Raw genomic sequence first — 27,387 nt, forward strand, 5'->3', positions numbered from 1 at the left:
TGTTAGACCTGGGAGCGGGGGGACGCTAATGGCTGACGGTTCTACCGGGCGGAAGTTAGTTTTGTTTTCAAGAAGTCGTATGTTTTTCAAACTAACTCCTTAACAGCTGGTATTTTATGAACATGGCGGCTACATGAAGAGTTTATATGTTAGTGTAGAGTAAGTATAAGCTGAAATGTCTCCTCTTAAACAGTACGTGGATAAAGTGACTCGTGTTTATGAGCGGTACATTGAGTATGTGAAGAGAAACCCCTCCGCCGCCGCCCAGGTGGAGGGGACGGTGCGGACCCTCTCATACCTGATCGCAGGTCAGTGACACAGCTTTTACTCAGATGAATCATATATTAAAACATTGTAAGACTGTGTGTGGGCTTAACTCCACCTCCAACTTCTGTTAACTTGCGTTCCAGACCAGATATTAGTTTCATTATAACTTAAAACCGTGACACTAGCTGCTTATGCGGCACATAAAGATTCTGGATTTAATGTTTTCCTCATATAATAAATGAGAACATGTGACACATTTTGTCTTGCATGCATTTTATTTAGGTTGTCATTGGTCCTTAATAATAAAATATACATATTTGTTCACAAACCTGTGTACATAAAGTCTTGTTTATGTGTTCCTCCAGTTTCGTTGTGCTTGCTCTTGTGTCTATTTCTGTGTAAGCTAAAACTTGGCCAATAAACTGTATTATTTTTCTTACCTTTTTTTCAGGGCGATTCACAGATTCCCATTTAATATCTGAACTAGGTAAGTAAAAGTCAAGGTTCAATAATAAGCTTCAAGGTCAGTTGGCGTGTAAGATAAGATAGGACTTCATTCTTCCTGTGGCATATAACTGTTTAGCAGTTGCATTACAAACAGTATGACCATAACATTTAAACTGGTCAACAGTAGGGGTCAATCTAGTTGCATATAGATATTTACATACAACATCAAATATCAAGTATGAGTTAGTGTAAGGGTAAATGTTAATACTGAAAGTTGATGATTTTGTCCATGATATTGCCCTTAACGCTCCATAAATCAGTTGTAAAGAGTTGATTTTAATAATTAAATAATATGGTGCAGTTATACAGAAGCTGCTGTACAGAAATGCCAGAAATATATATATTTATACAAGGCAAATCATAACATACATGTCTTATACATTTATAGTTTTCCACCAGACAAGCAAGGCAAGTTTATCTTTATAGCAAATTTCAAATACAAAGGCAAATCTCAGGGTGTTATATAAAGCATATAAATGCATTAAAATAAAAATAAAATTAGACTATTTGGTAACCTAATTATTATAAAGGTGATTCATAGAGGGTCTCATGATATGTGGTGCTTTGACATGAGTGAAACAAAGTGTAATTGTCAAATAGAAACTTAACAGATCAAACTAGATGATGCAAGTAAAACTGAAAGTAAAAACAAACATACTAACAATACGTCTTGTACAGTTTAAATGTTTAATACACTCATATCCTACATATGATTGGGCATAATATCCTGTTATCACAACAAGAAAGACATATCTTAAGTATAATCTTAATGGCGTGTCATGTGAATTTAGAAATTAGTAGATTTTCAAATGATGTAATATTGCACACATCTGACTAAAGCAAGACGTTTTCTTCTTTCAGCAAAGATGGTGCATGCTTTAACAACAACAATAATACAATTGACAGCATTATTATTATTATTTTTTTTGTATATAGAGTGAAATATATTGAAAATGTCAAAATGAAACTTACCAGACAAAACTAGATGATGCAAAGAAGCAAAACTGAAAGTAAAATGAATGATAAGAACTAAACGTACATAGGTTAAAATAAACTAATAATAGATTCATAATTAATCAACAGAAAACTGTTTTCATAATCGCAACAAAAAAAGAAGTGAATTACCAAGCAAAATACCATCTTCAAGCTTCCTAAATGGTTGCTGTTCATGCATTATTGAATATATGTGTTGCCTGATCTCTCCTCGTGTCTTTTATTTGTCAGTGTACTCTGCCTCCAACCTGCTGGTGTTCTTCAATGACAGTATTCTGCGCAAAGGGCTGAGATGTTCCCTCGCTGTGGTGAGCACTGCTGGATAGATGTACCTCTCACATTACATTCACAGAAGAAGAAATGCCTTTAAAGAGACACAGAAACTGGTAGCGTTCATACAGGCCAGGGATTTGATACACGCCGGGCTCAGTCTGTACTATACGAAGATAAACAAGAAAGAAAATGGCTACAGAGCGGATGTACCAAGATAGTGCTGGATCAAAATAGATACCAATTCAGAGCTAAATAAAGCTAATGAACAATCACAAAAAAAACGTGAAAGAACACCAGAAAACGATTGACTTTTCCTGCAGGTTTTGCTAATCATTTATCCAAACACTGTGAGGTAATGATTTATCCAGAGTTCTCTTAACCTGATTATACAACATCAATGTGTGTCTGAATGTTTGCTAAAATCATGTTACCTTGCGGCAGGATCACATGAGAATCACATTAGAAGAGCGGCATTGCCAAATCTCTTCCAGTGGATACATTTCTGCCGCTGCACGGTTCCTACCATGATATTATCCAATCCTGCTGAAAAACGTGCACAACATTTACAACTTGTTTCCATTTTGTATAGCTTTTGCATTTCAAACAATCTAACCTATCATCCAGCTCAGAAAATACATAAAGACTGCTTCATTCATCTGTAGGTTTAGCTAGTATTGAAACATGTGCAGTTGAATATTCAATCATCTGTCAGTTAATTGGTTTCTGGGGGGTAGTAATAATAATAATAATAATAATTTCAATTTATATAGCGCCTTTCACGAAACCCAAGGACGCTTTACAATGGGAAGTAACAAAACAAAAGGTAATAATAAACATACAGAGCAATAGCAGGAAATAAGTGACTGTAAATTAGTAGTGGCAAAAGGGAGGGTGGTAGTGGATTGGAGGGAGCATTGTAAGAAGTTCATCCTCATTTATAGTTTCATCTTTATTTATGGATGTCATTTTGGTTGATGAATGAGTGTCTGAGGCATCCAGAGCCCAGTCTGCTCTGATGCTGAGCTGGCTGGCTCTGTTGTGGTCAAACGCTTGGAGATGTCCCGCCCCTATCAAATACAATGTGTTGGAGCGCTAGCCAATTGAAGCGCGCGTGTTACATAGTGATGTCACTATGTTATTGAAGTAAACAAAGGAGTCCAATGGAGGCGTTTCAGGAAGGGGCTCGTAGAGAAACTCCCTCTGGATTTTAGCCTTTGCAGATCATTGACATGCACACAAACCCATAGAACACACTACAGGATAGGGAACAGCCAACTAAGCATAAGTGGAACACTTGTAAAAAGTTAAATTAAAGTATCTGAAGAAAGAAAAACATCAGTGTGACTGCCTTGTAATGGGTTTATAATAAAGCAACAGGCGGCTTTGAATAAGATGCTATGCTGTTCCTGTGCTGCAGATGAGAGTTCTGAGCGTTGTTCCTCTGTCTCTCCAGCCCCTCTCTCAGCAGAGGCTCCTCACCTGGCTCTCTGTGATGGAGCATGTGGAGGTCTTCCTGGAGATGGGATCCTGCAGGCTGTGGGGGGACGCAGGCCGCTGGCTGGTGATCGGGCTCATTCAGATATTCAAGTAAGCTTCCCTCCTCTTGAAGTAGTATCTCTTTTTTTAACATGAGAAGAAAAACGCATATATAAAATGACAAATTCAATATACCCTACACATCTAAGCTAAGTGTGTCTGTCGTTTAACTTTGACACACTCTGGGCCCATAAGCCTGCAGGAGTGCACTGCATTGTATCACTTGAATCCTTCCTTTGAACATCAAGTTACTTTAAAATCTTGAACACCCACTTTTGAAATGTATCTTCCACATACCTCGAGCTGCTGCCCTGTCTCTTCAGTCTCTCCTGTCTGGTAATTCCTCTTACTACCGAAGGAGGGAGACAAAGTTCCACACTTCCAACTTTTAGTCAATAATGTATTCTATTTCGAAATGTCATTGCCCCCATGCTCAAAGCAGCTCGTAGAGACATTGTATCCCCAGTTTGGTGTTGAAGCGATAGACTGGCCTGCACAGAGTTCTGACCTCAACCCCATCCCACACCCGTAAGATGACCGACACCACACATCCAGACCCTACATCAACCATACTCCTGTGTCTGAATGGGTGCCATGTTTAACCATCTGTTTGAAAGTCCCGGGCAGAACCGTTTCATACCGAATACCGTGAACTTTATACGGTATGATGTGAATTTTTCATATACCACAATACCGTTAAAAATGTTAGGAAGGGCGATCGAGCAGCATGCGGGGGTTCAGCACCAAGCCTAGTAGCGTTAGCATAACATGTGAAGCTGAATGTAAAGATGGAACTGAAGAAAATGAGACTGGAGATGGAGATACATGTATGACAGGACTTGTGTCGAGGAGAGGAGCTGTGTCTGCCGTTTGGAGGTTTTTTGGATTTAAAAAATCTGACATGGATCAAACTAACATTTATTGCAAATGTTGTCGAACTAAAATTGTTGCCCAAGGAGGTAACACAAGTGATTGATTCCATCACCTCAACAGAAAGCACTTATTAGAGTACGAAGAATGTATGGTAATACGATCCGTTTCAACAAGCAACGCTGATGAAATGTCGAGTCAAGCGTCGCTTGAAGACACATTCGTCAGAGGGACTGCCTATGATAGGAAAAACATATAAATAGATGGATGGATGTATACTTTTTTGATCCCAATTTGGGTAAATTCTTTCGTTACAAAAGCAGCAGTGTGTTCAGACATTACCAATACTTTTTAAAAAAAGAAGAAAGTGGAATAGAGAAAATAACAATTTAAAAAAAAACATTATATCAAATGTAAATACATTTCCAATCATTGAAAAATAGATAAATACCAATATAAACCGTGATACCTTTATGATTTAGAAAAATACTGTGATATGAGCTTTGTGTCATACCGCCCAGCGCTAGGAGAGCCTGGAACCTGAGAAGTGCAGGCTGACAAATACATGAAATAGTGACACAATGGCGCAAGTAACATTTAAATAACTAAAATATGGACATGTGAAATCGAATAGGATGAAACAGAATATCCAATTAAATAATCTTATTTTTATTGAACTAATAATGAAATGGGTATCTACTTACCGGTACTTTCCGCAATGTAGAGTATAACCAAAAAATACAATGTTTATTAAGAAAAGAGTATACTCCAATTTAAAGTGTGTACTATGTTTGATATAATTAATCTCACATTGATCTCCAGGGCCATTTTTCGCCTTGTGCTTCTTCTGTGGTACAAATCTGGCATCCAGACTTCACCTCCCATAATGCCCGTTGACAGAGCAGCTGAATACATCGGGGAAGGTCAGTATCCTCTCTAACTCACAAGTAGTACTCGTGTTTTTGCTTGATATTTAACAAGAAATTGTATTTTTCATTCTTAGTAATAGGCAAACAGAGAAAACTAACTTTTGACATGGTTATTATTGTCATTGTCAACATGACGTTAGCCTTTAGCATGGAACGACAGAGATGCTAGCATGGCGGCAGAGCCACAAATGTATTTAATCACACAGTCTGTTGCTCCCAACATGTCTCAGGACAAATACAGTCTAACAAGGTTGTCACCTCTGGCAGCATCTTGGAAAAAAAGCACGCTTCTGTCTGAGGCGACAGCTTGTTTGAGTGTTTAATTACACGGAGAGTAATTCAAGTTGCACGATTCAACTGCAACAGGCCGCTTTTTCCAACATAAAAGTAAAAGAATATACTGTTCCCACCCAGCAGCAAACAGCAGGCAGACAGTTAGAGACAAGCTGCTGAACAGCAGAGCATTGAGCAGTCCGATAGCAGGAGTTGGTGGAGACCAAAACCGAGCATAAAGGAGAAGACACAATGTGGTGCTCTGTGGAAATACTCAAGGCAAATAACAATTCCATATGGTCGTCATATGTGAGTCTTTACTGATTGTTCCATTGTGTCGAAAGAAAAAAATCTAACATTGCATTGAAAAAGCTATGTGTGTGTAAGGAGTCAATTCAATCGGACTGCTTCTTCCTTTTTTTCACAGATGAGGCTAACGGGGAACAAGAAGAAGAAGAAGAAGACACCTGCTACGTGGGCCAGAGGTCAGGACGGGTCATCAGGCCCCTCGGCAGCAGTGAGTTACATATTGAATGGAAACACAATCTTCTTACGTTTGACGAAACCCTAAAATGAGTGGAGTTTTAGCCTTTAAGCAACCGTGTGACTGAGTGGTGGTGACAGTTGGTCTCTCCTTTTACCCGGGAGGTAACTTATGAACTACTCGACATGAAGTGATCATACTTAAAGATCATACCCACTCAAGGTCCCATACAGTTACATACAGTTGGAGAGCAGACACCTTTGAAGAATGTCGAACTTGTGTGGGGTTTGGTAAAAGCAACATGGCCTTAATGTTAACACGCAGAGAGCAGTCAAAGTTCAGCGTTCTGCCTTACGTAAACCTTACGCTACCATTTTAGCCTTTGCAGACCATTTACATGCACGAAAACCTGATATAACACCACAGGAAAGGCAAACCCCCAAAAGCATAATAGGGCCCCTTTAAAATGTTTTTTGGGGGTAAATAAAATGTGTACTTTTGCTTAAAGCAGCTATAATACCTACAGTATGTAATTGTTTCGGAGTTCTGATTCAAAACCTCTCGTTAGCATCGTTTTGAGGCCGCTGGTTCAATCTCTGCAATCGCCTCAACCTTATTTCCAGGCAGTTTCTAGTTTCTAAAAAGTCAAAAGCAGCTAACGTAACAGGACATGCCCTCAGGAGTTGCTCGAGACCAACAACAGAAGTGGCTATTGAGCAGCTTGTCATCAATGCTTATGTTCCTGTTCTGCTGCGCGTGGCAACTGTTAACTAACACATTTGGCAACAACTTGTAAAGTTTGTTGCCGGTATGAAGTTTTTATTAAAATGTTTTATCTTAAGATGTTTTAATCACTTCTTTTGAATTGGTCTTCCTTTGCACAGGTGTCACAGTCCAACGAGCACAGGTGTTAACAATAGAAGTGATGATTACTTGAATAGAAACTGTAAAAAGGCCAAAAGATGATATATTTATGTTGCAAACAGTCAGGAAGAGCAGCATGACATGGAGCCGGAAAATGACGTGTTCAAAAGGAATGTGTGAGGAGGTGTATTGACGTTTCACCGACACATTCCTCCTCCGTCCGCTCTGGGCTGTTCAGCTCCCTCCCTGCAGGCGCGGCGGTGGGGAGCCCCGGGTCAGAGTAAGAGGACGAGCGGCTCCAACGGGGAGAAGCTCCACGCCACACCTCTGGGTCTTCAGGAGACCCTCGCAGAGGCCGTGTACATCGGACGGCCTCTCGTGCACTGTATCCTTCCATATCGTCACTCCAGCTGTATTAAGATTCATCACATCCTTTTTCAATTCCTGAAGAGATATCCAAAATGCTATCAGTTTGTTTTAGGTGTCTTGCAACAAATAAGCACCAGAGACTCCCAAAGAGGTGACTTGAAGCCTTCTTTTCAGATGTCAATAATAGCTATGAGTTTTTTTATTTAAAGCAATCTGTTACAGTCAGCCAAAACTAACTGATAGTACTGTAACTTAGTCCATCATATGATATCTATATCAATTCATAAACCACATTTTAATGAATAAAACTAATCAGAAAGCACCTAAAGTAGAAATGAACACCAAAAGGTTCTTCGGCTGTAGACATGAAAACTTAACAGCCATCTTTCAAAATATATTTGACCTTCCAAATATTTTTTCTAACTAAGTTTATCGTTACTATTTCTATCAATATTGTAATTTCTCAAATGAACTTCTGTGTATTAGCAGAAGTGCGCTGACTGAGGACTGTCCTGCATTCATAGTGACGACCTCTAGATGGCAAACTGTTGCTGTTTGAGCAGCGAGAATAAAAGCAGACATAAAAGCTTTAAGATGCCAAAAACAAAACTAATGTTTGAACTACGCTGAAAAACCTGAACCGTTGACTTTATTTAAATGTATTATGTCAACACATTTCACATAACTCTATTAGGCAAAGCAAGGCAAGGCATTAGGTTATTAGGTTAGTTAAAAGCAATACTATTAAGTTGAAACTAATATTTTTGTATTTAAATGTAATATTATTGCTTTCAACTAACTTAATACAGTTTTGTGAAATCCGTCGACATAATGCATTTAATTAAAGTCAACGTTTCCTTTTTGTTCGGTGTAGAGAGCTTTTGTTGAAGTGTTAGTCCTTAAAGCCGGCCCAGTGCTCTGCCTGGGACTCTGTGGGAAGCAGTCCTGGAAGCCCTGGCTCATGTCTGGAGTCCTCGAACTCTCCAGGTTAGCATGCTCCTTATCTGCTAAATGTATATACCGATTCACATCCAATACAAATATTACATTTACATTCAAGGCCGGATCTGTAACTACTTAACACAACATGTAGGATACTAATTATCTTCATATATTTAGAAATAGACATATTGTCTTCTTGAAACAAAAACTATTTTTAGGAATTATAATTTGTATTGTGAGATAAACACAAGCGGGCAAAACTATGGCAGTGTTTTTTGCAATTCTTTTAGCAATTTATTTTCCTTATTTAAAAAAATGTTAATTTTAAGAATTGTTTTAGATGTATTGAAATCCAAACGCGATGCTTTACTTACTACATATTATAATGTAACCTAGTCCTCCATGTTTTGAAAGGAAAACAATATTATTGATGTTAATATATATCATTAGTTGGCGGATAAAATACTTCTGGTTCTTTAGTTAATAAGTGCAATGGGGGGGGAAATAGCAAATGTTTACAAATGTGATTTAGATAGAAGTACAATGAATTAAGATGAATCATTTATTTTGTATCAGTTAGATGTATGGACATACAGTATATTACGCCACTATGTCGACATCATGTTTTGCCTACGGATCAAAGCCTTTCCAAATGACTGAACCAACACAAAGCCCTGCTGCTGTGGGTATGTGCTCTGTTTGTTTAAGATGTCTGTCACTCTTGATGAGTACAAGCTAAGCTATGAAAACACAAAGCGGAGATAAGACATCCAGCAACCGATTATTATCTGTTGTGCCTTTACGAGAAGAAAGTACAATAAGTTATTCCAGTTATTTGTGCTTCTCTTTTCAGTTTCGCTGTGCTCAGTGAAAGAAAATGTCAAAATCGATGGGAGAAGGCAGAGATGAGGAGAAGGACATTCCTTCTGCTCTACTACCTGCTGCGATCGCCCTTCTACGACAAGTTCTCTGAGTGAGTATGTCTGGATGTCAGGATAGAATCCAGACGATCAAGCATGCAACAGAAAAACAATGTGTTTGGGCAATAGCCAATAGAAAAGCGAGCGTTATGTAGTGATGTCACTATGTCACAGAAGTGAACAAAGGAGTCAAGTGGAGGCGTTTCAGGCAGGGAGAGAAACCTATATAGCGCCTTACAGGAAAGATACAACCCCCCGAAAACATAATGGGGCTCTGAAAGAAACTATACTGTGTGGCGTGGTGGGTCACTGAACATCCCAGCTGGCCGTTTAACCTTTTATTTCACAATCCGGTGACTTGGTGGCAGATGATTTGATCTAAATAAAAGAATATTGCCAGTCTTATCATAAAGGCAAAAAAAACGATTCTAAAGAAGGTCGACTATGTCACTTAGATCATGTAATGCATCCACAGGATTCACTGCTCACTTTCCTTCAACGTATGTTCAAATCAAAAGGAATCTAGCAGGTTGATAAACACTAACTCTTAACTTAAACGTTTCATATGAAATAGTAACAAACTATTGGGAATGCCATGTGCCACTCAGTCCTTTGTCTGGCAGTCTCTGGAGTGGGGGAAGGGGGCGGAGTTTTGTAGGCTTTGGTAGGGGCGTGGTCTACACTTGATTGACACTAGTGATTCAGGTAGAGGAGACTTGGGATTTCTAACAGGCTCCTTAAAGATATTCAGTTTACTCTTTTATATGAAATCCTTACATTTTAGAATTCGACACCAGATCTGCTTTGAAAGGATTACAAAAAAAAGATTATACGGCAAAACATTTATCAGCCAAAGAATCGATTCATTGTTCCTCTCCCATGTGAAATGCACAGTTTTGCAAGAATCACTCGAATATTTGTAAAATAGCAGGAAATACCAATAGAATTGTTTTGATTTTGTTTGCACCACAAAGTGTTTTAACAGCTGTGTGTTTGTTTAGGGAAAAGATTCTCTTCCTGCTCAGACTTCTGGCTGATAATGTTCCAGGGATAGGCCTAATTGCACGTAAGTACTGTATTCATACCTGAGTCTAACATTCATAGCTCGTGAAAACAATAACAACATATTGTTTGGATAACAACAGCCTTATTATCTTAGCAGTCTATCCCTCGTGACCGTGTGGTTTGGTCTGGTTGGGTTAACAGTGCTACATACCTTCATCAAAGTGTTGACAGGCTGCTACAGAAGGGACTGTGAAGTGAAGGATCAGTGATCATAGATATCACATGTTATGTTCATCCATCCAAAAGCTGTTAAAAGGTCAACTTCTGGGTGAAAAGTCAGTGGGATTTATCCCCTGGGGACCATGAGCATCTGCACCCAAATGAATAATAATCCATCTCTTAGTGTTGGATATATTTCCGTATTGCCCAAAGTGGTGAATCAACGTAACCCTGAGCCACTTTGAAGGACTTAAAAAGACTACAGCTCCCATGAGGGACGCAGTTGTGGCAGGACCAACACCTGTGTTAGCAACGTTTAGTTTCTTCTTTATCAACCCACCTTTTTATTCATTTGTTTTATTGGCAATATCGTTTTCATTTAGAATGCAGTTCATTTAAGTTTTACTTCAACTCTCTATGACACTACTGGCTATTGTTCAGCAGAGTTACATAATATCTTGGCAACTTATTAACAGTAACAACAACAACAACAACAGTGTATTTCGTAACGACTGATTACATTTATAAAAATGTTGCCCCTTTTCTTTTAGCAGCACCATTCAGTTTGAATGATATTCCTCTCTTGTATCCCATTCGCAGCTCATAACATAAAGGCAAGGAAGTATTCAGATACTTAAGTAAAAACACCACACTGTTACTTGTTAAGCAGGATTGGTTACAGGAGGGTGTGATCATTTCTGGCAGAGGGCTCTATTGGTTTACGAGCCATTGGAGATCTTTTACGATCATTAGCGGACCATTTAGAGAACGGAGAACCAAAAGACTATGTCCAGTTTCGTGTGGAACGATGTATAGAGGACTTGGCTCAGCTCGATGTGGATTTAACCCAGCTGTGTTTGAGAGTCTTCAAGAGGTTGCCCGCCAACTTGAAATCCTCTCGGAAACAGAGGAGGCGACCCTTGGGCGTCCATCTTACATGTTGCCCCCAAATGTTATTGAAGCACATCTTCGTTGGGGGCACACCGCTGGGGACATCGCGCAGGTGTTCGCGGTTAGCCAGGCGTTAGTAGTAGAGCCCTCTGCCAGAAATGATCACACACTCCTGTGACCAATCCTGCTTCAGACTGAGGTTAGGACCGCCCACCTCATTAGCATACGGACCCATAAATACATAAATGTATGTCGCGTAAATGTAGAAATATATGAAAGATATATAATAACGTGTGTTCTGTTTTATTTTCGACTTTTATTCCTGTATTTATTTCTTCATACTTTTATTTATTTATACTTATGTCATGTTCCGTCTTCCATAGTTAAGAGTACTACAAGTACAAGTCCTGCATTGGAAATGTTACTTAAGTTATCGCAAGAAAGTATTCTCAGCAAAATGTAAATTATTAAACATAAAAGCTAGTTTAATTTATAACATATCCTGTTTTATAAACTGTTTTCAGGCAGAAATATTTAATTGTAAAGTATCTAGTAGATTAAAAAGTACAATATTTCTCTTTGAATATGAAAGCGTGTAATACTTTACACCACTGCATATTGGTGCTTGTTTTGATCCTGTTTGTGTGTCCAGGGCCTCTGATGGATTACCTCCCCTCCTGGCAGAAGATCTACTTCTACAACTGGGGATAAACCCCCATGGATGTGTTCGGAACTTTATCATTCGCAAGTCGACGAGGGCAACAATGAGAATGGAACGGTCCGGCCCAGGGACAGGCGCTTTATAATTTCCCCACAAATCAGATGAAATGATGTGGAGATAATTACCACTTTCCCCTGGCAGCGAGGACCCTCCTTATTCCTGGTTACTTAAGAAATAAGTCCTACATGTTTTACTACCTTGTTTCTGACGGAACAAGGCACTGGTTTGATGAATGCTTCAAAAGCTACATTTTCCCTGTAAGCCAAATGTGAGATCTCCATTCTTTGGGTAGGTGATGATTCATGGGAGTGTCAGTACTGTGAAAACAACATGTGACTGAAGGCAGCACGTCAGCACATACATCTTGATTGACAGTCTCTTTTCCACCAGCAAGCGTTGCATTTCCAGTTCTTTCGGAAGAGTTCCTGGCAGGAAAGAGTTGTACAACACCAGATAAAATATCATGACAACTTGTAAGACAGCACAAACAGGTTTGAGGGAGAAAGAGTCCAACATGAGAAGAATCCAGATGTTTTAAATCTTTATTAACATACTGAATACGTATCTTTTTGTAGTCTACAAATAAATAGTTGAATGTTTCATCCTTTCAGTCCATATTTGTTACTTTTTTGGAGTCTTATCACGGGTCGGAACGTACACAAGCATGGCCACGCTAGGAAAAATATGACACTGATCCATCAAAGAGCTTTTCAAACTGGTTCCTCTTCTACAGTTTTAATAACTTGTTGAATGTCAAGTCTGCCTGCCGGGGGGGATGAAGATGTTTAGCCTGCCAAATAAGGCATGGTTCTGTCTCTACATCCCGAATGTCAAATGCATTTTTATTTTTCATAGGTCCAAAACGGATCAGCTAATGTAAAAGACGTCAGCCTTTCAAAAATAAAGGTTAAAGTGAGAAGAAGGCAGACATGTCCGAATGTTTCAGTCAAAGGTACATTAGGGCAGACTTCAGATTCAACTTGAAACAAGTTCCAGGTCTTAAAATGATATCAGTGTTTCATGACTTTACCTCTTATCTACATACTTTAAATTAGACTTATTTCATCCCCGGCACAGCCTCTTAGGTGTATTGGTCACAGGGTATTAGAAGCATAGATACTAAATAACCATATAGTCTACTTTCCAGATCAGAGTCCTGTTGTGAACCCGTATTTGTGGAGTACCCTAAAGAAATGTATAGTAAGGCTCCCACTTAGCATAGGTTGCATTATAGCCTATATGGATCATAGTTCAAAAAGGGCTTGGCTGTTATTGGAGTGATTTGGGGGTTATTGAAGATATTTTCCTAAATGACCAGATAGTGGCCATATTGGTACTCCTGACACATTGGGTCGATTTTGATGAATTCTGTAGTTTTGGAAGACGCTGGAATGTTGTCTTTGACAGACTGCTTATATATATATATATTTGTAAATATTGTCCACTGTTGAGGTAATCATTTTCAGTTCCCTACAGCGAATGGTTGCCGCACAACTCCCGCCTTGGCCAGTCAGTTTGTGCAGAATCCAGCAGATAACCTGTTCACTAATGAATGCTCATTAACGCAATTTATGCAAATGTTTTAAAATGCCCAACATATGCAAGTTATCTGACAGTTACTAAATGCCGGGGAACCATAATAGACATTTCCGGGTTTCCCAGTGCTGCCAAGTAGACTAATAGCAACCAGGACATCAAATATGGGATGCTCCACTGTTTCACAATATACACTCTCACCCAACTGAAATGCATAATTCCAATCTCTAAACAAACCGTCTAAAATGGTCATTCAGTGCTCTGCTCATGAATACAAATAACCTGTGGATAAACTGTACTGTAAGTAAATCAAACACTGAATGCACACATTGTGGATTTTTGTTCAAATCAATGCAGACGGTTTAACTTATATACACTGCACTTGTGTATTAATATAACAATAAAAGAAAAGACTTAAGTATTCGATAATATAAATCAAAAACAATACTTTGATTTTTGTTGAAGGAATAAAATATAGAAGAGTTAACTCTGACGTCATTTTGAAAACTAAAGACCAAAAAACAACAACATTAAATTACAACATATCTCTCGGTTTAGAAAAAACTACACTCTTTGATGGTTTCCTTTAGGAAAATAAAACTCAAGCTAATGATAATGAGAGAAGAAAATACGGTCTCACTCCTGTAAAAAATGTCTAGAAGAGACCGGGAGAGAAGGATGATTTATTATCCTCATGCAATCCTTTCTGCTTCCCGTCTCTCTATCGTCCCATTTACTCCGCCCAAATGCATGTGTCAGTCAGGAGGCGGGGGGGGCTCTTCACAGGCGTCAGTTGGTATGTCTTCCCACAGCTTGGTGCTCATCCCTCAGGGCGAATCAGTAGGAGCCGTAGCGATCCTGGAGACATTACATGTTTCAGAAAAAGAAGCAGCCATTTGTGTATAAGCTAATGAAGATAGTCAGATATTGAATCATGTTCAAGTCTCATTGTTTGAAGAGTATACTAAAGTCATCACTCCGAATGTTAGCCACCTTTAGCTTAGCGGTGGTGATGATGTGAAGTCGTGTGACTGTGATGTAGTTTGTTTCTAGCCTAGGTTGTCAATGCACCACTCTATGGCTGCTGCAAAACGATATCACATATCAGCTTACAAACTCTCACCTGGATGGTATTCATGACACCGTTGGCCAGGACGGCCATCTTGCCTGCGACAGTCTTCACGCCCTGTTTGAACTGAGCGATGTCCGGGCCGGCGGGCAGCACACCATCGTAGCCCGCTCCCCTCCCTGAGAGGAGGGGGGGGGGAAGTATGTAAGTCACACTACTTTAAATAAATAACATACATAAAGATTTGTTTTCAGTTCAGCTCATTGTGTAAGGGGAAACAGTTCAAACCTGCAGTAAACACAGAATACAGAATTTATGAGCAGTGCAACACTTAATGTGGAGTAATCCGCCGCTCAAAATAGTCCCCAACAAATGCACTATTAACTCCTGTTTAAGATGCATTTGCTAGAAGCTACAGTGACAAGCTGTTTAAGAAAACTACTGAGATTGAATATACTGCTCACAAATATATTAAGATGTATGTCTCAGGTAGAAACCAATGACCTTTGGCCTGAGTTCCACAGACATAAATTGCTGGGGTCTCCTCATGGCATTTTTGTGACACAAAGAAAAATAAAAGATAATGCACAATAGGTCATACCTGTATGGTCACTGGCTTCTCCAAACAGGTCAGCTGAACTGATGGAGGTGCTTCCAGACATGGTGTCCAGTCTGGTCTTGGCATCATACTGAGAGAAGAACAAACTAAAATCAACACCTGGGTAATGACAATACACAATTAGCACATCAATATCTCTCCAGGAGTTATTGCTTTTAACACACAGTTGCCAGGAATCAATGCAAGCTTCAAGTGCTACAAGTTATAATTGAAAACTGAAATTATTTCTCACATCTGCAGTGCTCTCCCGGCCGAAGAACATGTCGGAAGAGATGGCCTTTGCGTTTGCAAACTTATTTCGGGCCTCACTGGACTCTGACACTGGAGCGGACACCTCCGCTTTCCTTCTGCTGGGAAGTCTGGGTTAGACACAAGAACACACATCAGAGCTGTTCCCAGTGGAGGGGACACAAATGTCATTATTATTTCAACAATGACAGTGCATGGATAGATACCTCTCTCCGATTGGCTGAATACTAGAGATGGTGACCTCCTCTTTGGGGTCCTCTTTCTCCAGAGCCCAGGAGGTGGTGAAGGAGGCGGTCCCTCCCTCTGTATCCCACCGCGATCCAAAACTGTCTCCAACTGTAAACGGGTTGTCCTTATATCTGAGACATCAAACACAATGTCTTACTCGCCTGGTTGGACTGCAAGTTGACTCGTTGAAACTGAATCACATTGATATATCGTTCGAGAGCTGTCATACGTACTTTGGGGGTCCCGAGGTGAAGCCCGGCTCATCAAACATGTCCAGTTTGGAGCGAGAGGAGGACTTGGCCCCCACTGGAGTCTCCTGCTCGATCGTCTGCATCTCTGACATCACCGAGTGAGACACAGCGCTGAAACAGGACACACACACACACACACACACTTATTGAATCTTCTGAGATATTAGTCTCAACAAAGAAAAAAGAAACCAGAAATGTAACTTAATATATATAAATATATTTTAATTATCACAATTAATAACTACTCTTATACTCATTCATCAGAGCAATTTATTTACCAGTAAAATGTGGGTTTTGTGAAAGTTATTTAATTTAATATTGTGATAAAATAAACATCGATTAAATAAATAATACATGTAAGAATGGGCAAAACTAATACAAATCTTTATGTGAAACATATGAAGTACAAATGTACACATTGTACTAGTGTTGTATTAGCATTATTAAGATAATATTGCTCTATGGCGCAGGGAGCGGCTGCTATAAATTAAATGACATACAGAATAGCTAAACTATAGATATGTGAGAGTTGAAGCATATATTTAAAATAAAATGTAAATGTTACTTTCCAGAGAAACAAATTACTTGGATGTTGTAGACATCTTCATACAGACAAATAAGTGGTATCTGTTACTGTTTCCAGTAGCTTGCCTAACCCTGATGATTACACATGATCCATCAGATAGGTTGATGCTCCTCATAATCAATGTGATCCTCTGCAGAGAAACAGCCCGTCCCCAAACTCTGATCAGTGAAGTTACCTCCTGTTGCCGAAGCCCATGCCCAGCCTCTCCGCCTGCTCCCTCTTTTTGCCCTCCAGTGTGTTCATCTTCTTTTCCTCCATCTTCCGGTCGATCTCCAGCTCTTTGTAGGCCAGACGCATCGAAGCCACGCTGCAAAAGCAAAAACAAGTTACAACGTTTTACCGATCTTTTGAAAATGGGCCTACATTCTACCTGGATTTCTGTGTGAAAATAGATAAAATAATACTTCTTACATGGACTCCTCTGCACTTTTCTTCACCTCCACAGCCTGCACTTCTCTCATCTTCTCCGCCACTTGCGCCTGCTTCTCCACCTCCGTAAAACTCTTGCTGCTCACCTTCTGGGCACCGAGACCTTTCTTGGCACCGAGCTGCATGAGATGGAAAAGTAGTGCACAGATTAGCTCTAGCATCGATTTAAAAAGGGCCCAATTCTGCTCATTTTAAGGTTCATTTATCTTTTGTGCCTCTCCTGGAACATGTCTGCATGTTCAAAAAGCTCTTTATTTCTCTCATACTGCCTGTGCTGCAGCACCTCTTTTCACCCTCTGTCTGAAACCAGAGCCAAGTCTGCTCTGATTGGTTAGCTGACTGGCTCTGTTGTGATTGGTCAACGACTTAGAAATGTCCCGCCCCTTAGCCTATCACGTACAATGTGTTGGAGCGCGATCCAATAGAAGTGTGAGTGTTACATAGTGATGTCACTGTGACGATATTAAACAAGGGATTCCAATGGAGGAGTTTCAGGCAGGGGGGGGGGGGGGGGGGGGGAGGAAAAACCCCTCTCTAATTTGTAACACAATACATGTTACTCAAGCACAGAGGACACAGCTTGCAGCTCCTAAAACCCAAGGTATGTAGTATGGCAACAATATGACTTACCCCTTTTTTGGCAGCCATGGGCTTCTTTTTCCCAATAATGGAAGGTCTCACATCTGTAACACATTATGCAACATGTCAAAAAAGCAATAGGCTTATGTTAAGCCTTCATTTAGTAGTAGGCCAATTGACAATGACTAAGACAACCTCAAATCCAAGCATGAAAAACACACCATAAGTTAATATCGCATAGAAATCACACGGATACAAAAACATAGCTTGGGCTGGTTTTTATTGTTAATTCCCACACTGCTTACTCTCAGTGGAGGACATGTAAGCAGGAGCACCGCAGCATTATAAACTCGCATTGACACTGGAGTTCAGGAAATGTAGCCGCAAGACGAAAAACCACACTATTGTCACAAATGCTATATTTAGACTCTTTTCCACCCTTAGAGAGTTATGACACCAACATTTTAGCATGTTTCAATGCTAGCGGCAACATACTCCTTCACACAGCAATTACCTGCAGGTATGCAGGTACGTGACAAGGACTGTTCTCTTTCCACACAATGCAGGGCCCTTGATTTACTGTTTCCTAGGGGTGTAACGGTACACGTACCAAAATTATTGTGTGCCGAAGTGTACCGAACGAATATAATGTTAAACGTAAAAAATTGAGAACGTGAACAACTTCATGGAAGTAATCTCAGGTGCTGCTTCGCAGCATTCAGAGTAATTTGCTCCCATTGTGTTCAACGCGTCATAGAGCGAGCAAGTCATTTCATTGGACGAGCTGGTCAGAGGGATGCGTTCAAATGTAGTCAGTAATTTGAGGAACTGTCGAAATGGCGAACGCAGATAAAGTTGAGCTCGAAAATCCTCCAGCATCATTGAAGTCTCCGGTTTGGGAACATTTTGGTTTCGCAGTTACGTACAAGGATGACGGACAAAGACAGGTGGACCGAACCAACGCTGTTTGTCGGCATTGTTCAACTAAAATTGGTTACGCGGCTGGCAATACATCAAACTTGCACACTCATTTGAAAAGGCATCACCCGAACGTGAATATCACCGGTACCAAAATACTGAAGTGCAAACCCAACTCCCACTAGCATTTAAGCCTCCACCACTCGCAAAAACTTCAGACCGAGCCAAAGCTATTACAAACGCCAAATATCCTTATGTTGCCATGTTAGCAAAGCGCTACCTGGCTGTATCTGCTACTACCTCTGTCCCTAGCGAGAGGGTGTTCTCCACAGCAGGAGACATTGCTAGTGCCAGCAGATCTGCCCTTTCGGCAAGCAATGTGGAGTACATTTTTCTTTAAAAAAACATGACAATACAATGACAAGCAAGTCCTAATGTCAAACTGGCTGCTTAGGTACTAGTACAGTTCAAATACAGATTATTTCAGTTCATCGAAAAGCTGCACCTTAATGTTTATTTTATTATATTTTATATTGATTATTTATATATAATAATTTAAAACCCAAAACTAATTTTATTTGAGTGAATACATTATTCACAGTTTAATAATAATTTAAAAAAAATATATTATGTTTTGTGATAATTTTTTCTGCTGTACCGAAAACGTACCGAACCGTGACCTACGTACCGAACCGAAATGTGTGTGAACCGTTACACCCCTACTGTTTCCAACACACATTTATTTCTTGACAACTTGTTGAGCAGCAGGTGCTCGCCAGAATTAGCTTGTTTCCATTGTGTGATCAGCAGAGAGAGGAGAATGGGAGGGGTGGAGGGATGTCAATCAAGCAACAAAACCATGCATCGTAAAGGCATAATCCAGCCGGCATAAACAACAGCTAATCACCTTTAAGTAGCCGTCCTTCATCTGAGGACAAACGCATGGTGTCCTCTATACGACCGGACAAAGCCCGTCACCAAAACCGTGATCCAAAACACAGAAGAAGTCGAATTTAACAGAGAATGCTATATTAAAACATGTCGGGGTCCAAATTAGACATTTATCAATTGATACGGCTAATGGCTATAAAGGACTGTTTACATGATGAATCCATGAATGATCTGTGAGTTGGAAGGACATTTTTGATTTGAATCAATATTTAAGGTCTCTTTTCGATTTCTCTTAAATATCCCTTCTGCTGTTTTTAATATTGCTAATTCTCGTTTTATCTTATTCTTTTCATCTTTTGTGAAGCACATGCTATATCATTTCATTTGATGTGTGAATAATCATTTGGGGAAAAATCTGCGGATTCATTGAAATTGATAATAAACTAGAATCCTTTTGGAGCGACTTAAGAAATAAAAAGAGGGATCCAGTACATGTTCATATATATACAAATAAAGAGATCTAGAGACGGAGAGACAGAGTCTCTCAGAGCGAGGAGTGTGTACCCTTCGAACAAGCACGCACATCAAACTTGAGAATGAGAATTTCAGAAGACAGGGCTGGAGTTACGAAAGAGCGGGCCTATGCTCGTGACTTCGCTCACAGACCATGAATCATGTTTAAGTACTCACCGATGGAGGCTTTGGGGGACGAGCTCAGACCTTCGATGCTGGGTCCTTCCTCCGGATCTACAGCGGGAACCAAGGAAAACATTTAAAGCAACAAAAACAACATTAATTTTATTCCACAGCTTGTTTAATGTTTGATTCTTTTCACTTATTATTTTATGTTTATGTATTACTTATGTTTTGATGTTTATGTATTACCTGTAATTATTTGTATTTAAGTGATGTCATGCCAGTAATTTTTTTTATTTTTTGAGTGTCTTTCAATATGGAAAATTAAAGAAAAAGGACACCCCAGCAGAATCTTCTTAATCCAAAGACTAGAAGGTAAAAGCTGATATAACATTTTTCTTTTTCTAAAAAGGTTCAATGTAAAGCAGCAGAGGTCAAGTTATCATGAGGTTCAGTCCCTGTATCCAGTCATTTTGGAACCTACACTTCCCATAATGCACCACTATAATGTCCTTTTATCATAACTTTCCTTCCAACTGAACACCTTTAAAAACCCAACATTCCCAACTTGTTTGGAGTCTTTCTGTTGTCTGACCAAATAACCCTGATGACATCACTATGACATCATCGGGTTATATTGTCCAACTTTGGAAAGCTCCCTTCAGAGCCGACAAAGGACGTCTGACTTTTATTTGCTGAATAAGCAGAGGGCCTGTTGTGTGTGTAAAACAAAACAAAAAGGTAAAACAGACAGTCAACATAAAGGTTTTTTAATACTTACGGATGTCATCCTGGACTTTGGCCGTTGGGTCCGTCAGCTGCGAGGTGACAGCGGCTCCATTCAGCTCTGGCTCAGAGGGCGGCGCCATGCACCAGTCATTAGCACCCTGCAAACATAAAAAAGAAAATGTTAAGCTAGTTATACATTGAATTAAACACACAAGGATTCAAATGACTTGTTTTGTTTTTTTAGCAGCATGCCATCATTTTGCAGGAAAACACAAACCTGTGTGTGTTCTGCAAAGAAGTCGGTCTCTTTCTTCTCAGGAGCTGAAGGCGTGCTTGCTGTAGAAGAGTCAATCCATAGCTGCAACAAAGAAGGCCAGACTTTGTTATTATGAGAGAAACACAATTTCATCAACTACGTTTAAACAATGTTTGCAATTCCAAATGTTATTGTTTTGGCTTCCTGTCTGACATGAAATCATTGCACACCTAGTGGACTCTGCACTGCATCTACGTCTCAGACAGTGATAACACCTCTTACATAACTGTGTAGATGATGCACAGGACTACGGTTCATTACTGATAATAACGATGACCTCAGGTTGTGTACAGTTGATCAACAAAGACAGAGAGTCTACTGCTGACTTCCCCAATGGAATTTAATAAATATATGTTATGATTTAGACACAGGACCCATTCCCCAAACAGATTGATACTCACATCTGTGCCATATTTGGACAATGCAGCATTAGCTTGCTGCCGAATCTTCTCACGGTATAACTGGGACGCACGACTGTTATACTTGACGTTGGTGTCATTTGTGGAGCAGCCATGCTGGCGGAAGAATGCCGTCTTCAGAAGAGGACAAAGGGACTTATTGAATCATATAAATAAATCAGACAGCAAAATAAAGCTTGCCAATTACCTCACCTAGAACATTAAGTTAATTATTTATATGGCTTCATTCCTAACTGCAATTTGACTTACCGCGTTGGCATTGCCTCCGACCTGCATACATCTTAGCTGAAACCAGTTCCAGTTGGAGTCTAACTCAGTGGACCTAGGTTAAAAATGGAAAAGTCAGCACTTCGGTATGACACACATGAATTCTGAGCCTCTAACAATCTGTACTCAAGACAGAACGATTTGCTGCACTGCAAACAATAATTAAAAGGTGGAATGCTTTTCTTTCACAAAGCTCAATTGCTCACGCAAATTGTCAAAGAAGTATTCAAATAAAAATCTAATCAAATTAAGTTTTATTTATATAGCACATTTTTAAAAACGCTTCTACAATAGCAAAACAGAAGACAATAAATTACAACAGCAACAATAAAATCACACACAGGGAAATGTCAGTAGTCGTGCTCCGCTCGGACTAGAAGGCCAGTTAGAAGAAGTGTGTCTTAAGTAGGGTTGGGTACCGAGAACCGGTTCGGAACCGGTTCCAACATTTAGATTCCAACGGCATCATTTAGAAATGTGAATTTCGGTTCCGCCGCTCTCCGTAGCCTACTGTATGACTGCGGCGGGGCGGGAAATGTAGCGTTGTACCTACACTTCCTACAGCGTAACCATGTTCGCCTAGGGCGCCAGATCTGGGAGAAAAAAAAAATGTTTTGACCGTTGGGGCTCATCCTAATTTTCGGCCTTGATGTAACAACATTCATAATTAAGTAAATGTAACACCATTTTCATCTTCCCTGTGCGATGGGCTCTGTAAGTGATGAAAATGGGGGATGTTGGCTTATCTGGCACCCGCAGCTCACAGCCAAAGTGCGAGTGAGCGAGCAAGGGAGAAAAGGAGGGTGCACCGGTACGCGCTGTTGTTATTAGCATCTGGTGCTAGCTGCTCTAACGGAAGAAGAAGATGTTTCTACAATGATGTGGAGGGAGAGTCCTCTCCAGTCAGACTGAGAGGCTGATAACTTCAGCTCAGTGAGGTAAAGGACTCTGAGGGTTTAGATAGTTCACTTTAGTCTAAGTTATCTCAGTGGGTCTCAAACGTTTTGATCACAATTTATGTAAACACATATTTCCAAGGCTCTCCTTTATAATTATTGGGTTAAAACAAGTTTGAAATCATTCCAATGTATACTATAGGACAGTAAACCAGACATATCGTTTTAAACTGGAGATAAAAAAATATGCATAAATAAAATAGTAAAATAAGATATGAATGAACAACAAAAATAAAATATGTTACATGTATTTGTTATTGGCTATGGTGGGTTATTGGTTATGTTCACATACTTATTTAATTATTAAAATGTAAACCGATCTTTTTCATATGGGTGTTTGGAGTTGTACCCCCTAGATCTAGTCTCTAGTCATTCTGCTTAAAGTGCACCAGATTGAAGCATTTTACTTTAAAATGTTCAAACATTTCTTCCAGGTATGCCTGAGAAGGCAGATATGCTTGTTTTTCTCAACAAGAACTGTTTTTAAAAGTTGGACTGTTGCAGCTTCAGTGGTTCTCAGGTTACAGTTACATAACAGTGAATATAAACAGACTGATTAATGTGAATATTACTGTAAACTAACCTGTGTAAAAGTTTCTCGAATAAATGTAATTTTTTTGGTGGAAGAAGCATGTATCATTTTTTTACCCTGAAATCGAAAAGTAGAATCGGAATCGGAATCAGAATCGTGGAAATTCAAACGATACCCAACCCTAGTCTTAAGTGTAGATTTAAAAACCCCTAGGGTCTGGGCCGACCTCACATGGAGGGGTAGAGGTTTCCAGAGCCTAGGGCCAGCTGCTGCGATGGCTATCGTATTCTCCATGACGATAACTTCCGATAGCTTGGTGATATTGTTGATTTACACTGAAGCTTACCTGATGAAGCTGAGATGCACTCCCAGGGAGCGGTGGATGCCAGAGCAGTCGATGCATAAAAACACACCGTAGGAGATGCTGGCCCAACTAGGGTTTTTAGCCGCACAGTCAAAACACACCTGAACGGAAACAACATGTCAGGCAGTGGTTCTCAAAGTGGGGGGCGCGAGAGACCAGGAGGAAAAATGGTTATTAAAAAAAAAAAAAAAGATTAAAAAAAAAAAAAAAAATCATATTTTGTAAAATCATTGATTCGAAAATAATATGATACAGTACTATTACGTCTGGGTCTCTGTGTTTCATTAAAGCTCGGCTCTGTGTGTGTGGAACGAGCCATTTTGTGTGCGTGCGCGAGTGAGAGCGCACCGGTACTGGAGATCGTTGATGTTAGCTTCTGGTGCTAGCGAGCTACGCTAACGGATATAAGGAGTTTTTTCAACAACAAGGTGGAAGAGAGTCCTCTCCTGTCAGACTGAGAGACTCAGTGAGCTAATGGACTCTCTCAGTGTTATCTCAGTGGGTCTCAAATGTTTTGGTCACCATTAATGTAAACAATTATTTCCGAGGCACACGTTTATATGATCATTATAGTTATAAAAAAATAAGAGAATAAATTAAAAACAGGTATGAAATACTCTATGACATTAAAAAATTAATAAAGTTTAAAAGGAGAGTGATTTGTAAAATATCCATAAAGAAATAGTAAATCTGTTTACAGTTCTGTGTTGAGAGATGTATCCATAGATCTCTTCATTTTGCTCTCAAAGTGCACCAGATTGATGCTTTTAACTTAAATATTTAAAAATCTTCCCGGGGGAGCTTGCCCCCGGACCCCCCTATGTGAGGCTCACACACACCACCTATAAAAATAGCACTTTACCCCTGCTTACACCTATATGCCGTGAGCTGATTATCGAGCCTTCATTGTAACAGTTGTGGGTACACTGTATATTTGCGTGGGGATTGTTGCAGCAGAAAATTCCACTGTAGCGACCGGTACATTAATGGGAAACCCTAAATGTTTGAGCACCCTCTATGAAACGTCAAGCTACCCCACAGCACCCCCAAAATAAATCTCTGGCGCCGCCACTGAGCCTGACTATTTGTGTTGGGGGGGGGGCCCCGACTTTTTTTTTTCTCCAAAGGGGGGGCCTGACAGAAAAAGTTTGAGAACCACTGATTTAAGGCAAGGCAAGTTTATTTATATAGCGCCTTTCAACACAAGGCAATTCAAAGTGCTTTACAACAATGAAAGACATTCAGAACAGTTATTAAAAAATATATGTTTTAAATAAACATTAAAAGAAAAGTTACAATGCAGTTTAAGATATGAATATCTCAATTAAAAGCAGCGGCAAAAAGAAAAGTCTTCAGCCTGGATTTAAAAGTAGTAAGAGTTGCAGCGGACCTGCAGGTTTCTGGGAGTTTGTTCCAGATATTTGGAGCATAATAACTGAACGCTGCTTTACCATGTTTAGTTCTGACTCTGGGGACAGAAAGCTGACCAGTCCCTGAAGACCTGAGAGATCTGGATGGTTCATAATTTAGCAGAAGATCAGAAATGTAATTTGGGCCTAAACCATTCAGTGCTTTATAAACCAGCAGCAGTATTTTGAAATCTATTCTTTGACACACAGGAAGCCAGTGTAAAGACTTCAGAACAGGAGTGATGTGATCCACTTTCTTAGTGTTAGTGAGGACTCGAGCAGCGGCGTTCTGAATCAGCTGCAGCTTTCTAATATATTTTTTAGTGAGACCTGTGAAGACACCATTGCAGTAGTCGAGTCTACTGAAGATAAAAGCATGGACAAGTTTTTCCAAATCCTGCTGTGACATTAGTCTTTTAATCCTAGATATGTTCTTTAGGTGATAGCAGGCTGATTTAGTAACTGTTTTAATGTGACTGTTGAAACTCAGGTCAGAGTCCATGACTACACCTAGATTTCTGGCTTTATCTGTTGTTTTGAACATTGCAGACTGAAGCTCAGCGCTCACTTTTATACGTTCTGCCTTGGCTCCAAAAACCATTACCTCAGTTTTATCTTTGTTTAATTGGAGAAAGTTCTGACACATCCAGTCATTGATTTGTTCAATGCACTTGCTCAGTGTTTGAATTGGAGCATCGTCTCCTGGTTAAATTGTTATGTAAATGTGTGACTGCCGAACACATCAGTTATATAAATGCAAGAAATTACTCAACTGTTGAAAAACAACTTTTTCAATGATTTTACCTAGAGATGGCAGGTTTGATATTGGCCTGCAGTTGTTCATTACTGAAGCATTATTCTTTTTTTAAGAGCGGTTTAATGACTGCAGTTTTCAGGGCCTGTGGAAAAACACCTGATTCAAGAGACTTGTTTACTATGAAGTAGAGCTGAGGCCATGCAACGAAAAACATTTTTGAAAAATTCTGTTGGAATAATATCAAGGCACATTTGTACATTTTATTTATTAATATTACTTGCTCCAAGCATCTGAATGTTCATTACAGTGAGCAGTTGTTTCACCATCCATGATGTAACATACCTTTACATTGTGGTATTTTAACAATACTTAATGTTGTTAATCGTTTAGTTCATTGTGGTTACAGTAAAGGTGGGGTGATGATACATCACTTGCATCTTCATGTAACCCACCTTTAACATGTTATGAAGGGATAACTTTGTAACCCATACAACATACTATCCTTTAGTTTAATTCAAACATTACAAAATTAAATTAGAATGCAAAGGAATAAGGTGTTATAATATATAGGTATAAGGTAGCGTGAAATAAACATTTTAAATAAGTAAGTACCTACACATTGTACTTAAATGCTGCATTAAGTGTAGCTAGGTAGACGGTAGCACTGCATTTAACAAACACTTTTTGATACAAAAATATACCAGGCAATGTATAGTATTTGAATATTAAACTGAGCATATGGATCTGACTCCCAAGCTTATCAAGTGTCATTAAGTTCCTGTACAACTGACACTGTTAGCTTTAGCATTGGATAGCTTATGGTTTAATACCGTCAAGCCTTACGACTTCAAATGGAGAAGGTTCATATTATTACTAAACTGTGTGCCGTAATTTGGACATATCTAGAATTCGGTCTAACCTGTTAATTCATTATTTATTTATTTACATAAACTAAGTGTGGCTTAGTGATTATCTTCACTCCTCAACACACAGATCGTATACGTGGCCTTTATATGTGACTCTTCACCGGCAGCAGCGGTTAGCTCCCGTTAGCTGGGTGACAGAAAACTACAGCAAGCCAGCTCACAGCCTCTGACTAAAACACTGCCAACACAAGCAAGACATACACACGTATACACGCACAACTGCAGAGTCTTTTAAGTTTACCTTGTTTGTAGGAATAGATCTTAATCTTTTGAAAATGGTAAGGATCTCAGTCTTATTTGGTTCAGTAGCCATCTTGCCACTCTAACAATTTCCATTAGCTGACGTAACTACGGATCCCCGTTGGTTCCATATCTAACAAAAGCGAAAGTTGAATCGTGTATACGGCGGCCATAAAACCATAGACTGCATAAAACGTATAATTGCTATGTAAATTCAAACTTGATACGTGGTGTTTAGCCAACTAATTATCTGTCACGACAATTATCACTATTATACATTCATATATTAAACGCTAGAACACTCATTGTCTAGCCCTGCTCATCAACCAATCACTCAAATCACTACTCAACCAATCAGCCTTATGAAAGGGCAAGATTACCAGAGGTAGTTATATTAAGGCTATAGAGAAAAAACAGT

At 39.5% G+C, this 27,387-nt stretch overlaps 2 protein-coding genes across 3 annotated transcripts; one reads left to right on the plus strand and one right to left on the minus strand.

Moving 5' to 3' along the window:
• Positions 1-22: 22 nt before the first annotated feature.
• On the plus strand, positions 23-12,663 carry pex16 (peroxisomal biogenesis factor 16). The gene is made up of 11 exons (XM_034105477.2): positions 23-308; positions 719-754; positions 1,999-2,075; positions 3,494-3,627; positions 5,269-5,369; positions 6,076-6,165; positions 7,235-7,381; positions 8,280-8,352; positions 9,161-9,280; positions 10,229-10,293; positions 11,995-12,663. The coding sequence occupies exons 1-11, from the start codon at positions 176-178 to the stop codon at positions 12,051-12,053; spliced, it is 1,035 nt and encodes a 344-aa protein (XP_033961368.1). The 5' UTR covers positions 23-175; the 3' UTR covers positions 12,054-12,663.
• On the minus strand, positions 12,588-27,060 carry arfgap2 (ADP-ribosylation factor GTPase activating protein 2). 2 transcript variants are annotated; one of them, XM_034105475.2, is made up of 17 exons: positions 26,971-27,060; positions 23,620-23,738; positions 21,768-21,840; positions 21,501-21,632; positions 21,061-21,141; positions 20,836-20,941; positions 20,109-20,165; positions 19,435-19,479; positions 17,661-17,713; positions 17,013-17,149; positions 16,777-16,908; positions 15,998-16,126; positions 15,743-15,895; positions 15,520-15,646; positions 15,270-15,357; positions 14,723-14,847; positions 12,588-14,457 (listed from the first exon to the last, which is right to left on the minus strand). In XM_034105475.2, the coding sequence occupies exons 1-17, from the start codon at positions 27,040-27,042 to the stop codon at positions 14,437-14,439; spliced, it is 1,650 nt and encodes a 549-aa protein (XP_033961366.1). In that variant the 5' UTR covers positions 27,043-27,060; the 3' UTR covers positions 12,588-14,436. The 2 variants fall into 2 exon arrangements, with proteins under 2 accessions (XP_033961366.1, XP_033961367.1); XM_034105476.2 differs by lacking the exon at positions 19,435-19,479.
• Positions 27,061-27,387: the final 327 nt, after the last annotated feature.

The sequence above is a fragment of the Pseudochaenichthys georgianus genome, chromosome 3 (assembly GCF_902827115.2).
Source record: "Pseudochaenichthys georgianus chromosome 3, fPseGeo1.2, whole genome shotgun sequence".
NCBI classification, from domain to species: Eukaryota; Metazoa; Chordata; class Actinopteri; order Perciformes; family Channichthyidae; genus Pseudochaenichthys; species Pseudochaenichthys georgianus.